This window comes from Dermochelys coriacea, chromosome 1 (genome assembly GCF_009764565.3).
Source record: "Dermochelys coriacea isolate rDerCor1 chromosome 1, rDerCor1.pri.v4, whole genome shotgun sequence".
NCBI lineage: Eukaryota > Metazoa > Chordata > Testudines > Dermochelyidae > Dermochelys > Dermochelys coriacea.
Window position 1 is genome coordinate 127,363,293 of NC_050068.2, and position 17,507 is coordinate 127,380,799.

The 17,507-nt window shown below is 42.1% G+C and overlaps 1 protein-coding gene across 1 annotated transcript; it reads right to left on the bottom strand.

Moving 5' to 3' along the window:
* Positions 1-1,201: 1,201 nt before the first annotated feature.
* On the bottom strand, positions 1,202-16,039 carry LOC122458131. The gene is made up of 5 exons (XM_043505333.1): positions 15,917-16,039; positions 14,130-14,259; positions 3,982-4,172; positions 2,122-2,190; positions 1,202-1,381 (listed from the first exon to the last, which is right to left on the bottom strand). Exons 1-5 carry the CDS (start codon positions 16,037-16,039, stop codon positions 1,289-1,291), a joined length of 606 nt encoding a protein of 201 aa, XP_043361268.1. The 3' UTR covers positions 1,202-1,288.
* Positions 16,040-17,507: the final 1,468 nt, after the last annotated feature.

A 17,507-nucleotide genomic window follows, 5' to 3' on the forward strand; every position in this document is an offset into this window, starting at 1 on the left:
AAAATTAGAGACTATAAATTTCATGCTGTCATGGCTGGAACTGTTTGGCTTGATGCTTCCTGAATGTTATCATTCTTCAGCAGGACTACTGGAACTCACCCATCCTTGACAAATGTTTTTGATGTAACTATTTACAGACAGAGTTTCCACATTTGAGGTCATAATGCATCACACCACGCAACTGTCAGTGGTGGAGGACTGAATGCTGTTATTGCTGGGACTTGGGTAATTTTGAGGCAAAATCTCCACACTTGGGAGTGGACAAAGGAAATGTGATTGGGGAGAGGTAGTTGTTGTTTTATTTTCTAACATCATAGCAGTTTAAAGTTATTCAGAGGCTCTAAATAAGGAGTAATTTTGGAGAAGAGGGATTAGTGGGAAGATTGTAGGTGAGATAGTGAAAGATGCATGACAAATGAAATGTATCACATAGGTCTGGAACTTACTGTTCTGGGGTCCTCCTATACCCATGGACTAAGAAAGAGATTTATTGTAAAGTGTTAGGAAGGGTGTAAGTATTTCTAATCAATAAAAATAATATAAGCAGAGGAGTTTTACATCTTATTGACCATAGAATAAACTTTAAGAACCAAGAGATGCCATATATTTCAACAAAGACCCTACCACTTCAAAAAAATCCTAATACTGTAATACTTCCTGCATCATTGTTTTTAAGTCCCTGGGCAAACTTCCAAAAATGTAGATCAATATATTTTTATTTTAACTAATGTAAATTAACTTTAAACAAGTGAGGAATTTGCAAAGTAACACTTATTATTGAAACCAACATTTATGCAATAGTAAGACATATCTTTATTGAAAACAATGCAGTTCTATTATAGCACTAAACTTGAAGACTGCATAAATCAGGCCAGTAAAATTATGCAAACTTGTCTGCACTGACTTCAAGGCCCATACCTACATAGTACTCTATCAGCTAAGATCTAAAGGAATAAACACTTAAGTACTTCAGATTTCCTGTATTTTTAATTCCTTTGCTGCTTTCCATGTTCCAGGGAAAAAATACATTATTATTTTGCAATGTCACCAGAATTGGGAAAGAGATTCTTTTCTTTGTATGATTCGGTTACATGATGGGCTAGCTCTCTCTCTATATATGATTGTAACTGGAGATGGACAGACAAGGCAAAAAAAGTACTTGTGAAAATGTATGTGCATGAAAGCTCTGAATTCATTTGGATAGTATTCTCAATTTCTTTTATTCACATTTCACAACCATTCATACAAGTGAAATATTGTTTGTAAGGTCATATCATGCATATCACTTTCATGAAGTTCTTCCGTGGCCAGCTTGCAGTGAGCTGCAGCAGGTGTTGTGGTGGAAAGAGAGGAGGTTAATTTTGATGCCAGGGAGCATGATCTGAAACATAGAGAGAGGATACTCTAGGGCATATGTCTGCTGGTGCACAGATTGTTGTTTATTTGTTTTTAGTGTAGTTAAATTTGTCCCAAATGTATGGCTGTCATATAGGGTGATTTTTTTGTTTGCTGCATTTAATTTTGACATGCATGGAGTCTTTTTTTCTTTAAATCTTACAGAGACCAACTTTATGAGAAGCTATTTTTAGAGTTTAAATAATCTGATTGCTAAGGCCTTTACTATATTTCTACAGACAATTTTCTAACAGACCTTGTGGTCTTTTCACAGTTGAATAAAATGGAATTTACCAAGAGACGAATGGAGAGAAATGATGCACCTCAAAACGTCTTCTCATTCTTTTACTGAATTCAACCAATGAACTTCAAATATATATGAAATATTGTATAAAAAATTGCAAAGATGGAACATTTGAAATGCAAATAATTTCCTCAGGTCCTCTGCCCAGAAGCCTAACACTAAGCTAATTAAATAAGAGAGACAGAGGCCACTGTTCATCATTTGCAATTGGGACTCCACCTGTATATGTAAACACAATTACCTTTTGTTGCTGTGGCAGGGAAACAATTGAATTTAAAGCCTAAATAGCCTTTATAGCTGTTTTAGGTCTTTGACTCTCTTTCATTTAGGAAGCATGGGCTAAGTATAGTGAATTCATGTAGTCAATGTACTAGCCTATATTAGTGGTATTCCTTGTGGAAAATAGTAAAGAAAACACTTACAGTTTCTAAAATTCTCCAGATTTCCTTATTTCCTGCAATGTCCCTCCCTATGTAACTCTCAACTTCTCTCTGAAGGGGCAAAACAGACAGTAGCCAATTTGTAAAGATTATGTCATCTTATCAGGCATCATTACATATATACATATATATTCACACCATCTGACTTAGTTGACCAATCACACAGCATGAATATTCACTGATGAGCTGCCAAAATCTTAACAACTGGTTCCCTATAAAAAGTTCTGATTTAAGGGATGGGCCTCTGTCCTGCCCCCTCCCACCCATCCCCTAGGCTCTGTCCTGCCCCCTTCCACCCCCCCCCCCCAGGCTTTGTCCTGCCCCCCCTGCCCTGTCCTGGCTCATTCTCCATCCCAGTGCCTGCTGGTGGCGCAGGAGTCCTGCAACCCTTGCATCAGTGGGGTCGCTCCCGGCATGTGGGGCGGCGGCTCCCTGCAGGCAAAGGCTGCCATCTGCCCAACTGTCCACCGCAGGATGTGAGCACCCCCGAGCGGCAGAGGCTGGATAGGCGCAGGAGCAGGAGAGACTGGGAGGGGGCTGGTCACAGCACACCCAAGGCAGCCCCCAGCCATGGAACCAGCCGGCCCTGCCCGACTCCCGGGGTAGAAGAGGCTGCTGCTGACAGGGGCCTGGCTCTCTGGCCTTACACGGCGTCCAGTCACACGGTGCCTGATCTCCCTGCTCCGCACAGCTGGTCGCGCTTCCTGGGCCAGGCAAAAAGCCGCATGGAGCTCAGCCACAGCTGCTGAGCGAGGCAGCACCAGATTGGCCTCTGCGCGCGGGGCCCCGGAGTGGCTGCCTGATGGCTGCTCAGTGCAGGTACCAGCTGCAGCGCGGCCCCTGCCCCAAGACAGCACGTGGGGCCCCGCAGCCCTTCCATAGCCCTGTGCCCCCAAACAGTGCTGCTCCATGCACCCCCCCCCCCTTTAGTACTGAGCCCCTTCTCCAACCAGGGCCAGCTCTAGGATTTTTGCTGCCTCAAGCAAAAACTTTTTTGGCCGCCTCCGCTTTTTTATGTTGTGACCCCCCCCCATGCTCCACCCCTTCCCCAAATCCCCAGCCCCACCTCCTCCCCCCGGGCATGCCGCATTTCCCCCCCCCCCTCCTCCCCCCCATTGCTTCCCCACACAACACCCCCTCTAGGTCCTCTCTGCTCCTCCTGCTCCCCGGAACATGCCGCTGCTCCGCGTCTCCCCCCTGTCCCTCTCAGGTGAGGGAGAAGCAGCGTGTTCAGGGGAGCAGGTGGAGCAGAGGTGAGTGGCGGGGGGGGGGGGAGTGCAGGAAGTAACGGGGGCAGGAGAGGAACCGCTCCCCGCCCCAGCTCGCCGCCGCTCCACCACCGCCGCCTCCCCCGACCGCCTCCCTCCCTTCCAGGCTTGCTGCGCGAAACAGCTGTTTGGTAGGCGACAAGCCTGGGAAGGAGGGCAGAGAAGCCAGGCGGCGGTAGCAGGCTCAGGGGAGCAGGCGGAGGCGGAGCGGAGGCGAGCTGCAGCGGCGGGGGCACATTTCTCGGGGCGGCACGGCCGGCGCCGCAACGCCGCCCCTAGGAATGCGCCGCCCTCATCACCTGCTTGTTTTGCTGGTGCCTAGAGCCGGCCCCGTCTCCAACAGCCCCCTTCTATAACACTGAGCCCTCCACCAGGTGCCCTCCTTAGCGCCACGAGTCGGGGTACCCTCGTGGGGGGCTTCTGCAGCCGAGCCCCAGCCTGGCTGGGACTTTCTGGGGTGGGGACTGGCTACCCAACCCCGCCCGTTCCCCCTCCCCTGACCGCCTCCCCCGGCCCCCAACTGCTCCGTGCTTCTTATCCGACCCCTCCTCCCAACCCCAGCTGAGCCCCTTACCAGGCTGCTCAGGGCAGCGTGTATGGATGCCGCGTGACCCACTGGAGCTCGCGGCCCCACCGCCTGACCGCGTTGCTCGAAGCGGCAGGCGCTGCAGAGCTGCCCAGGAACGGTCCGCAGCGCTGGCACTGGCGGCGCAGCACCCTGAGGCTCTGCGAGAGGGGGAAGGCAGGGGAGGGGCCGGCTGGGTGCTTAGAGAGCCCTGACAACCGGCTCTAAAACTGCGTCTAAACGTAACCAGCTCGTGCGAACTGGCGCGAACCAGCTCCAGCGCACCACTGTGACTATTGGATAGTCTACTCATACTCACAATTAACATTTTGTAAACAATCTATATGCCGGAGTTAATTTCCTCAAAACCCCCCAGTTGAACAAGTGCAGATAGCGAACAAATTAATGAAAAAGAATAATTTATTTTGTAGACCAGTGACAAAGAGGAAAAAGAACTTAATTTGTCAGATGAATTGTTCATTGTGAATTGTTTCCATAGCTGTCCTTACTAATCTTTTCTCTGTCCTCTACAGCTCATTTTAAAACAGAAGAGGTATTGGCCATGAAGTTTTCAGCAATAAATATATGTGGCCATGCATTTTCTTGTCAACAGAGGATTGGCCAAATGTGAATTAGAGCATAAATTTCAATTCTGCAAAGACGGACTTTTCAGAAGCAGATTTTATGCCTTCCAATTAAGCATCCACCACTGGTAAATGACAGAGACAGGATACTAAACTACCTAAACCATTTATATTCCTAAAAGTTAATTAAGAAAATAGTTGGTGTGCTGAAAGAAAACAATGGCAGATCCTCAGTGACCCAACAATTTGTTTGCATTCCAATTTTTCTTCTGTACAGGAAAATCTACCTGTATAGATTGATATATCATTGATATATCATCATACTTTTAGGTTTCAGAGTAGCAGCCGTGTTAGTCTGTATTCGCAAAAAGAAAAGGAGTACCGGTGGCTTGTTTCCATTTCATCATCAGATTCAGGACTCCCATGATAATTCTACAGAATAAATAAAAGTAAAATAAAAGTTTAAGGGTAACCAAACAAAAATGAAAGCTTTTTAAAAGTCAGATTTTTTCCCTAGTTTGCACTTCTATGATAATAATAGGTATGTTCATTTATTTAGGTTTCAAAATGGTGCAGCCCTTCTTAATTTTCTCTATGATACAAAACCCAAGCGAATTGATTATGAAACCAGGATTTTAGATCTGTAATTTTGATGCTTTGTTATTTCAACCAAACCTGGGTTTTTTTCAGCTAGCACTTAACAAGTAATGTTATTTCACATGATTTAATATTGACTAAGGTGTTTGTTCTGATTGTCAAGTGAAAGAGTTCTTCTGTACTAAACCTACCAATGAAATGGCCTGCATTCTTCCAATTTGAGGTCTAGAATCCCTCAATTACTACCTCAAGACTACACTTAGACTGAATTTTTGCTATCTATTTAAAATACTCGTTATTTTCATTTGAAACAGTATCAGAACAGCATGTCTGAGTTTAGCCTGGTAAGCATTAAGTGTATGCTGGAAGTCATGTTGGGTGATCATTGATTAGTCAGGCCTTCGTATGATCAAATTGCATTCCATTTTCTTACAGGCCTGCCAGGAATCCTCTTTAAATAAATAGAAACGAACAATGTGACTCACCATTTAAGCATAATTGTCTGACTGACTTTATTGGATTTTCTCTGACTAGAACTGGAAATGTACGAGTCTTTAGTTGCTTAGATCGATTTTTCATATACAGCATTAAGATTCATTCTAATGGGTATCTTCATAATTCCTCTTTCAATTGTAATTTCATTGTGGGTTTCATGGTGCGGAGCTGTAGTCTAGAGCTTAGCAAGACTACATTTTGAGACATATGCAAGTAGACAGTAGGTTTTCCTCTATTGATGAACCCTGCTGGAAACTTAAGAATGGGAACTTCTGTTTGTTTTGTGTTTGTATAGCAACTAGCTCAATGAGGCCCTAGGCACAAATGCAATACAAATAATGAATAATTATAATAATGAGAAGCCAGGCTCCTACAATGCACTGTGTTTTGGGATATTTATTTAATTGCTTTAACTGTGAGCATTGTGCAAAGTATACTTATTTTAAGCCCAAACCAATATTTTAGTGAAAGCATTACTGAACACAGGACGAGGGATACAAAATATTGTGTCTCTACATTTCAATGAGATCTTCGGTCTTGATTGTTCCAGATACAAGTAACTTTTGTCAGAGACTTCAGAAATCCCATTCATCAATCCCAAAATATCTTGCCTAAAGGGGTATAAGTTCCTTCCACAGAGCCATGGTTTCAATCTTCTAGATCATCCCAAATTATCACCAATTCTTGTTAAGCCTTCCCATAAACAGTTGAATACGACTTATTCCAATAATTTATTACATACATTCTGTTCATCCTTTTATCATAATAACTCTATTTGCTTTTGGTAGCAGTAATAAAAGAGCCCAATTAATTGAGAGTGTTATAGGTATTTTTCACATCTCTGATAGTAATTCACTATTGTTTTCATATATATTTAGCAGCTTTGCTTCAGGCATACTCTGCAGCTTCTCTATTGCAGTAGAACACTGTGATATGCTGTTAACAGCATAATATGCAAATATGGTGAGCAGGAAAGGAAGTTTTATCTTATGCATCTGATATGATAGACAACACGTAAGTAGCCTGTTATAGATCCGATATATGAAATATCACACAAAAATCTGCAAACACCTGTTAACACAATCCACATGTAAAGAAATGCATAATTTAAATATTTTTATTTTAAAATGAAAGAATCATTTTGTGAGAAAGATGAAAATGCATAACTAGTAAATGGAAGGGCCCACTGAATTGGAAGATAAGAAAGAAACTCAGTATTGATAACTGATGCTTTTTATTAAGGGGAACAAAGAGAGAACTCAAAAAAGAAAATTAATGTGATTATTAAAATAATTTGGTTTAAAACTTAGATGGAAGTATTTGTTTGGCAAAAATATACATTACTAATATTGCTAGGAGGGTTAGACATAAACAAGATGCATTTGAAAAGACCATCCTTTGTTAAACGCTATGTTTACACATTACTTTGATAAGTCACTAAAATTGAATATTGCCTATACTCTATTTGTGTGAATATTTGGTAACCCAAACAGCATCTGCAGGATACTTGCAGATGTGCTTCATATTTGCGGAGCTCAAAATTATATCTGAATGTGAATTTTCTGTACATTTTTTTCCCACAGAAAAAATGTTTTTTGCAAAATTGATATTTTTATTAGGAAAAAGTTGATTTTGCGGAAATTTTTCAATTTCTTATTGGAAGAAAAGAAACCTGACATTTCAATGTTAATTTGTGTCTGCCTGAACAACTCTGAGGCCTCAGAGGAGGCTATTATACTGGTCAGACTACATTTCCCATCATGCACCATGGTCTTCCTTCTGGCTGAGCCAATGTAGTGCATCATGGGAAAAGTAGTCCAGCTGGGGAACCCCGCAGATGAGGTTCTGCAGCAGTTCAGGAAAATGCAAATTAATGATTAATTGAATTAAAATGAAATGTTTCAATCTGGAAATGTTGAAATGTTTTGTTTCAATTTAAATGAACTTAATTTTCATTCCTCAAAGTTTCATTATTTAAACTATTCATCTAGATTCTGAATGAAAAGAAATGTTGAAATATTAGAATTTCCTATGGGATAGAAATTCCATTTTTTTCAATCAGTCCTACTCATAATAAAGACAAAGTCAAAGAGATTGTCAAAATTCATTTTCAAGATATTAACATCTCTTTAAAAATCCTTGCAAAGGACAGAATCCTTGTAGTTAAAATTCATATAAAAAGCCATTTTTCAGATTTCAATATATTACTCAAAGGTGAGGAAGATTGTATATAATTGTGATATACCCAGGGTACAGTCTGGACTGATATGCCACCTAAGCTTTTTAACCTGGGTTGCCTTTTGCACTGCTTTGCTGTGAGAGCTTACCCACAGCCTCCAGCATGTAAATTACTCCCAGTTACATTGTGTAAGTCCTGTAGCCAGCCACTCTTGAATTACACTGCAAAGCGACACCAGCAAGCTCCCAGTCCCAGACTTTCCCTATAAATGTACATCTTGTACTGCCCAACTCTCTCTTGGATAATACAAGCTCATATAAAATCCATCATTGTATTAATAGAAAATGACATGCACAAATCCTGTTATGCCAAATAGAGTTTCCCAAACACTTCAGTTCAAACACACTGGTTAAAATAAAACAATAGAGACAAGTTTATTAACTACACAAGGATAGATTTTAAGTGAATGCAAGTTATGATACATAAAAGTCAGAGTTGGTTAAAAGAAAAATAAAACTAAAATGTAACTAATGTCCAACTTGACCAACTAGAATAAATTGAGAACAAGGTGTCTGTCACCACATGCTTCAGCAGTCTTATTGGCTGAACTTCTTTCAGTCTGGATCCCTCCCCCAGACCAATGCTGCATCCTTTGTTCTTCAGGTGTCATGGATGCCATGGGCAGAGAGAAAGGGAGGAATGATTTGGGGCGTCTGCCCTCCCTTCTTATAGTCTTTTCCCTTCTTTGAGAAGCATCGCCAACTGAGGTCCAGGGGACAAAAAGTCTTTGTGAATGGGAACCCAAAGATGTTTAATTTTTAAAAAGTAGATTTTTCAGCAACATCCCTTTTCCTGTCAGTTAGAAAGTGATGGCCCATTTGATCTTGTTTACACCTGGCTGAGGTGCCATTTTGCCTTTTGTTTCTGAGGAACTGGTTTGGCCACTCCCCAGACTTGGAATATGTCCTAGTAACACCATACAGTGGAATCTTATAACTTTTTGTGCAATGGTGCCACGCATATACCAGGACAATATTGACCAATGAGTTTTGAGTTTTCAAATGATACATCATAAGGAACATTTGTAAAAATATTATTATAATACTGCGCAAGGGGCGCATACAGACCATCACGATAATAAAATATTTTAACCTAAGGGTAATTTATAATGCCATTGTCTCTATATGTAGTCACTGAGTTCTATTATCCTCTTGGATTTTTATGATGCTATTCTGTAATCATTATTATGGCAAATCTCAAAAGAACATAGCCTTTTTACAGATCAAGTACCAGTTGGATCAGTCTTTGGCTAGGTCCTTAAAGTGGTCTGGCTGGTTATTCAGTTTATGATTCGTACTCCTGGCAGTCTTATTGCATCACCAAAATTATTGGTGTTCACATGGTCACTGACCAGGTAGAAGCATTTCTTGGTACACATGCTTTGGGATTTGTTGCTCTTCCATTCTAATAATATAACTGTACCAAGAAAGCTACTATATTAAAACCAGTGCTGATGAGGCAGTTGCTGGGTTCAGCTTCCTGCCACTTAATAACAAGCAGTTGAAGACGACGACAAGAATGGAAACATTAATCCAGTGTTCCTCAGCCTTCCTCAGCACTCATGTTTCACTTTTGTGCAATCTGTACAATAAACTTGGTATAACCATGGTTCCATAGATCGGCAGCTTCATAACAAACTTGATGTTACAACATCCCTGTGACGGGATCCCTGGGGTGCAGCTAGGGACTGTGGGACTGCTCTGCCCCCTTAACTCACTAATCTGGGTTGTCTTTCACAATGCCTTACAGGTGACAAGCAACAAACCCCTCTAGGTGCTGTTATCACTCAGTACAAATACATGTGGAGCCCCAGCTAGATTGCATGAATGCTCCCAGAGCCACGCACAAATCACACGGATCTGGCTGCTGCCTTGCTCTCCCCAGCTCTCAGTGTTTTACCTCAGGAATATATCATCTTGCACTGCTTGAGACCCTTTCTTGAACAATGCAAATGTATGAATTGGTTCACTACTTCATCAATGGAAAGTGGATTAACCAAACACTTCAGGCAAACTCACTGGTAAAGATAAACAGTAAAACAAGTTTATTGACTCCAAAAGATATATTTTAAGTGATTATAAATGATAGGCAAAAAGTCTGAATGATTACAGAAAGAAAATAACATTTAATCACGCAGTCTAAACTTTCAGCCCTATTAGATGGGCAACATCTAGATTAAGCAGTTTTTCTCACCCCACTGGATATTGAAGTTCATATTACATAGGTTTCACCCTTGAAACCTGGCTATTATCCTCTGTTGGGGTCTTCAGTCTTCTGAGTGTCCTTGTTGCTTGCAGCATAACTTGGGGGAAGAGCAAAGGCAAAGCATGGGGCCACTGTGTTCTGTTTTATACCCTCGTCCATGTGCTTGGAGAACACAAGTCCAGGCATGTCTAGTGGGCATTGCTGAGGCCCAAGGTGAAGCAATACCCCCAGTGTGTCTCCTCTGAGTGAGTCATTGAATTGTAACTCCTTTGCTGGACAATGGCTGGTGATGTCTGTTCAGCACTCAACCAGGCATTGGTTACCTGCCTTGTCATTGTCTCTGGAGAGCTAGTAACTGGCTCCTTCCCAACCCCACAGCATATTTTAGTGACAACCATAAAACACAATTCTCATAACTTCATATGCTTCAGTGATATATATATTTAGATAGAACAGTGACCTTCAGCAGATCATAACCTTTTCTCTGATACATCACATGGCCTGCTTTATATGCAATATCATAATTATATATATATGGGGAATATGGGGATTACAGAGGGCTCCCCAAGGTATAGAATGTCACAGGCCCCACAGAGGCTGCTGTAAGGCCTGAAACACAGCAGCAGCCACTTCTCAGTGAGATACCTCATCTTTCAAGAATCTTTCAGCATTGTATATCCTGAACTGTCCACTGCCTAATTATTTCACAGTTGCCTCCTGCTCGATGTCTCATATGGACAGGTTCATACTGAGTTGGTTGTAATCTGGAGCTGGAGGCTGCATGATGGTAATGGCCAAGGACTTAGTTTTATTCAGATTAATAACTTGACCAAGGCATGCTGATTCTTGCCCGATAAGATCAGCCTTCAGCTGCTACAATTCATCAAAATGAGTGTAGAAGACAATGTCATTGGCTTATTTGATATCTTGAAGCATGATGGGGTTCAGCTCAACATCACTGACATCTGCCTTCTCAAGCTTATCTTTCAATCAGTTGATGCTGAACAATCACTGAACAATGATGGTGAAAGAAAGGAGTTGCTAACCTCCCATGGAGAGAGGAAACCATGCTGTGTATCTGCCATTGATTTGAAAGCAGTTTTCTGTTTCATAATAAAGTTCTTTAATCAACAACACTCTCTTCCCAGATCTTCCCACGTCATCAGATCCCACAATCTGCTGCCAGGCATGAACTCTGCATCCTCTTTTCAACTTTGTACTATTTTGCAGAGGAAGGTGGCACCACCTTGTCCACTAAAGAATCAGGATGGCAGTATCAGCCAACATGTGGGATCAGTTACATTGATGAGAAGTTTGTTTAAAGATGCTCATTGATTGTCTGCCACCTGCAGTCTCTCTTCCATTTGAAGAGGGGGAAGAAATTTCAAGTAGAGCCACCATCCTTCAGCCAAGAAGAGATTTAGATTGCAGTCCATATGTTTAAGTCTTGGAAGGCAACAAGAGTTTGTAAAGTCACACCTGAAGCGCTGAAGGCCAGTACAGTAACTCCTCACTTAATATCGTCCCAGTTAATGTTGTTTTGTTGTTATGTTGCTGATCAATTAGGGAACATGCTCGTTTAAAGTTATGCTCCCTTATAACATTGTTTGGCAGCCGCCTGTTTTGTCTACTGCTTGCAGAAAGAGCAGCCCATTGCAGCTAGCTGGTGAGGGGTTGGAACCAGGGTGGACAGGCAGCCCCCCTATCAGCTCCCCACTCCACTAAGTTCCCTGTGAGGCAACTTCCCAGCAGCTATCAATTGCCGGGCAGTTCAGCTGTCCCTCTCCCCACTTCCATATGCTGCTCCTCCCCTCTGCCTTGGAGCTACTCCCGGGAGCCTCCTGCTTGCTGTGCAGAGGGGTGGAGGAAGAGGGGTGCTAATGTCAGCGTGTCCCCCTCCCCCGCTTTTGCCCCCTGCTCCTGTAACCCATTTTCAGAGCGGTGGGAGGGGGAAGGGGAAGACACACGACAGGGCTCAGAATGGAAGGAGCTTGCTGGCAGCACTTGCTGTCTCAACTTGCTGATCTACTTAAAAAGGCAGTGTACTTAGAGTGGGGTCAGCTTACTTAAAGGGGCATGGTGTGTGTCTCTCCCTCTCTCTCTCTCACACACACACACACACATGGTGTGTGTCTGTCTCTCTTGACCATGCTGTGTCTGTTCTCTCCATTCGTGCTGCCCTGTAGAGTGTGAGGCTACATTAACAACAATGTGTTAACCCTTGAGGGCGCAGCCGAGTGCTAGTTCGTATATATATCTGTATCTATATAGAGAGAGATATCCTTTTGTCTGGTGAAAAAACATTTCCCCTGGCCTAATCCCCCCTATTTACATTATTTTTTATGGGGAAATTGGATTCGCTTAACATAGTTTCACTTACAGTAACATTTTTCAGGAACATAACTATAATGTTAACTGAGGAGTTACTGTAAAGGTATTGGTTTACTGTGGCTGCATGTGCTTTTCTGGTCCAACTGGCATACTAATATCACCCCTGATGACTGGAGAAGGGTGTTATTCTGCCTCTTTTCAAAAAGAGCAACACGGCCAAACGTAGCATCTATAGAGATATTACGCTGTTGTTGGTACCAGGGGAAGTCTTCACTTCTGTGTTAATGTCTTAAATCAATGATGTACTTCATGGCAAAGGCCAGTATACTCAGTGTAGCAGTAGACCGGGTCATTCCACTTTCAACCAGATCTTTACCTTCAGCCAGCTTTGCAATGCTGTAATACCTATTTATTTATTCATTTATTTATTATTTGTATTGCAGTAGTGTCTAGAGACCAGGATCCTATTCTGCTATACACTGTAAAATATACAACAAAGGGACAGTCTCTGGCCTGAATCTAAACCCCAGATCCTAAAAACACTTACTCACTTATGCCCCCACAGGGAATACTGACAATTGTAAAGTTAAGCATGTGCATATGTGCAGGATAAGCATATGAGTATAAGTCAACAGATAAAAAATAGATACAACAGATGGGGGGAGCAAAATTAAAGATTGAGATGGTTTTCAAATCAGATGTCTTTGATAACATTCGGCATGTCCACCCTTAGCTGTAGTCATTTTAGCAACACAATAACAGAAATCTTATTTTGATTTTGTAGCCAATTTTTAACTAATTAGATTGGTTATTTTAAAAAAAAGAATGAAAAAGATTGATATGCTGAGAGATTAGATATGGGCCTGATCTACACCATTTGTGTCCAGATCTGAACTTTCACAGTGTTCAGTGGTATTTGGACCTGAAATTTTCTTTCAGTCTATTATATAGGGAGTAGCACGCGGTTGAGATCAAATCACGATCAGGGAGAATCAAGGGATTAGATTTGTTTAAAAGGGTTTGTTTTGATTTAACACAACCTTCTTCTCCATAGTAAGCAGATGGCAATTAAATATTGCACGCAATGACAGCCCTTAATTTTCAGTAACCTAGGAATCTCCGTTAAACCCTTCACTTACTTCCATATAGGAACCAGAGTATTTACTATGTTACACATTTGATTAATTATTTACAGTTATAGGTAAAGTTCAACTAATAACAAGTTTGTGGTGTTTATTTCCATTACACCAGAAAGAGACAGCTCTCAGGTTCTCTTGTGAGCCACTTTCTCATAAATACTGCAGACTTCTGTATTTAACAAATGTCACATTGCCTTCTAGTCAAAAGCTGACATAATAAAAGAACTATTATTAGAATCTATGGACCAAAGTTGTTCTTGGTGTAACTCAGCTGGTTTCTATTGTGTTGCTTCAAGGGTGAATCTGGCCGATTGTATCTCTCTCTTAAAATGAAGTGCAGAAAAGTTAACAATAAAAATGGTCTCTTCTGTAAAGGGGCATCTTAAAGATTAGATTCTTTTGTAATTCTCACTTTAAAAGAGAAGTGGGGAAATGAATAATGCATATACTTACCATTACATGCAAAATCAATTTTAATATCCAAAGCCCTTTTAATTCCCAGTGTAAAGAACTCTTAATGTATGCTGTAGAGATGAGTAGGGAGAGGAAGGTTGCTGTAAACTCCACCATCTCCGGAACCAACAGACAACTGCGACTGGACATCGTCATCACCAATGAGGACCGGAAGAAGATCATCATGTTGGATGTCACAGTGCCCTTCGATAACAGGACCCTGGCCTTTCACGATGCCCAAGCTCTAAAGGTATGAACAAAAAACAACAAAAGAAGATATTACAGGCACACAAAAACAAAATTAAAGGAATATTAATGTTGCAAAGTGAAGCTCTCAATAGTTAGGAAATGCCAATATTAAGGTTGCTTCTGAAACCTTAGTTTGGCATATGCATTAAGATACAGACAAATTGGAACACTTCTAGTTTCAGATGTGTAGTGATTTTCAATAAGGTGACTTCAGGAAGAGAAAGGATGATCTTGTGATTTAGGCAAAAAAAGCTCCTTTGAGAACTGGATTCTTTCCCTGCCTCTGACTCACGGTTTCTATGTGATGCTGGGTAAGTCACAAACTTATCACAGGTGTCCACAAATTGTGTGTTTTTCATTCTCTGAGTGCTCAATATGAGACCCTTGCATCTGATTTACATTCACAGCTGCAAGTGAAGTCAATGAGAACTGTGCTCAGAACAAATAAAGTACCATACAATGCTAACTTGTCTGAAAAATCAGGCTATCGGCATCTCAAACTGGGCATTCCAAATTAGTGGGCACTTTTGACATTCATGTCTCTGTTCCTCAGTCCCCATCTGCAAAATGAAAATATTGCTATCCTGTCACCTCACAGGTGACTTGCGAGAATTAATTAATTAATATTTGTCAAGCATTCAGATATTGCAGTGGTGAGCATCACAGAAATGCTCACAAGGAAAGCACAAAAGCATACATCTGTCTTCACAGCAGTCTGCAAATTGTGCAGTAATAAAGGTTGGAGTCACACATTAAACAAAGAGGGTAAAATGAAATATTGGATAGCTGATCATTAAGTGAGCACCATCTATCCTGTACTGGATAAGGCAGGGATCCCGTGGAAAAACATATTAAGTGATCATGTGATTAAAGACTGTTTTATAATGCATACACACAAGGGGGCTGAATAAAGGATTCATTGCTCTTTCTTAACTTTTGAAAACCTGAGTTTTCAATCTTAATGTTGTCTGAATGTCACTTTTTGTATGTAGTATGTACTTACATCCTGATTTTTCTCCCATTTAAATCTGTGAGTTTGACAATTGACTTCAGTGGGTATAGCATCAGCTCTTTAGGAAATGCTCCTATACAATTTCAGTTAGCAGAATTTTGTTTTATTTTTTTCCCGCCTGCTATTGTCATATTAAGTTTCTGTGTTATTCTTGCTTATTTAACTTCACCTTGCACTTGCTTTTGGATTACATACTGACCACTATAGAAGAAAGCCTGATTATATTTTCTAATTTAATTTGCCTTTTGTTCTTAAAAGTAGTATTTTCACAATATTTCATCTTTTTCAATCCTATTTTTCACTGAGGTTTGGACATTCATTCAAAGAGGAATTTATCACAATCTATGGTTGTGGCTATTGAAGTGGTTGCCTCACATACTAAATCAAATAGAAAACCAAATTAAAACTTCACTTTGTACCATTTTGGGATTCACGTTCTCACAGCACAGCTGCTGTCGCCAATTCAGAATCTTTTGCTTCCTCCCACCACTTATCTGTGTCCCATGTTCAGTTTTTTTCAGAGAAGATCAAATAAAACAGGCTTGAGGCAATAATAGCAAAACTAGTATAAAATGTGAATCCAATTTCAGAGATCAGGGCTGCTGCTGGGGGAGACACTGGGAGGGGCACCGGGGCCAACAGCACCAGCTGCTGGGTGGTGTGGACCACAGCTGCTCTGGCTGGCCGGGGCCAGCTGCTGGGGCCAGACTGCAGACTGTGGCTTCTCTAGCTGGCCACCTTGGGGGGTATTGCCAGGGGCCATGGACCGCAGCTGCTTTGACTGCCCTGGGATTGCTGCCGGGGGCCGCCAAAGCACCGGCTGGTGTGGCTTTCCTGGGGGCCACCTGAGCAGCTGACTCTGGAGCCAGCTGCTTGGGTGACCCTGGAGTCAGCCACACTGGCCCCTGCAGAAATCACTGAGGTCACGGAAAATCATGGAATCTGTGACTTCTGCGACTTCCGTGACAGACACGGAGCCCTACTTAAAATCTTATCTATCCTTCTGTAGTTAATAAACTTATTTGAATGTTTGATCTTTACCAGTGAGATTATCTAAAGTGCTTGGGGAATCTTCTCAGGTTACAAAGTCTGGTGCATGTCCACTATCCTTTGATGAAGTGGCAAACTAAATAATAAGCTTGCATTGTTGAAGAGAAGGTCTTGAGCAGTGTAAAATGGTACATTTCTGAGGTGCAAAGCTGGACTGGGGGATTTGCTGGTGTCTCCTTGGGTATAGTTTGTGAGAGTCTGTGAAAGCCTGCACATAACTTTCAGTGTGCCTTCACATGCTAATGGTTGTGTGAGAGTGAAGCCTGTAGGGACTGCTTGTCAATAGCAGAGCAGTATGCAATGGTCCCACAGTCCAGGTTGTACTGTGGGGGTGTCCATCTAGCTGGAACCAATGCTATTAAAGACCTGATATGACGAAGCGATGGGCACCTTTTACAAGGTGCTGGCACTCCCAGTTTTTATAGAAGACAATAGGAATTCAGAGTTCTGGACACTTCAAAAGAGTACTTTAATGAATATTCAATACATTCAAACTGAAAGGGCATACTGAGTGGGGTCCTGCAGGGATCAGTTCTGGGTCTGGTTCTTTTCAATATCCTCATAAATGATTTAGATAATAGCATAGAGAATACACTTATAAAGTTTCCGGATGATACCAAACTGGAATGGATTGCAAGTGCTTGCAAAGATAGGATTAAAATTCACAATGTCTGGAGAAATGGTCTGAAGTAAACAGGATGAAATTCAATAAGGAGAAATGGAAAGTACTTCACTTAGGACGGAACAATCAGTTGCACATACGCAATGGGAAATGACTGCCTAGGAAGGAGTACGATGGAAAGGGGGTCATAACAGATTCCAAGCTAAATGAGAGTCAAGAGCAGTGTTCCCTCTAATTTTTACATCCATGTGCTGAATGAACTTTGTTATGGACGTGACGTGTGGTCGGGGTAGGGCTGAGGGGTTCGGAGTGTGGGTGGGGCTCAGAGCTGGGGCAGGGGGTTGGAATGTGGCAGGGGGTGAGGGCTCTGGGGTGGGGCTGGAGATGAGGGGTTCAGGGCTGGGGCGGAGGGTTGGAGTGTGTGGGGGGATGCAGGCTCTGGGGTGGGACTGGGGATGAGGGATTTGGGATGCAGAATGCAGGACTCTCCCCAGCCTTCTCTTGCCACAGCAGCTCAGAGCTGGGTGAGAGGCACCTCTCCTCGGCTGTGGCAGCTCTG

What these genes read in the sequence shown, in the direction of transcription:
- LOC122458131 (XM_043505333.1), bottom strand. Translation starts at nt 16,039, where the DNA reads ATGGCCCCTGGCAATACCCCCCAAGGTGGCCAGCTAGAGAAGCCACAG. An exon ending in ACCACCCAGCAGCTGGTGCT is followed by an intron (nt 14,260 to 15,916) that starts GTTGGCCCCGGT and finishes TCATACCTTTAG; the next exon opens with AGCTTGGGCATCGTGAAAGG. An exon ending in ACGCTGCCCTGAGCAGCCTG is followed by an intron (nt 2,191 to 3,981) that starts GTAAGGGGCTCA and finishes TTGCCCCTTCAG; the next exon opens with AGAGAAGTTGAGAGTTACAT.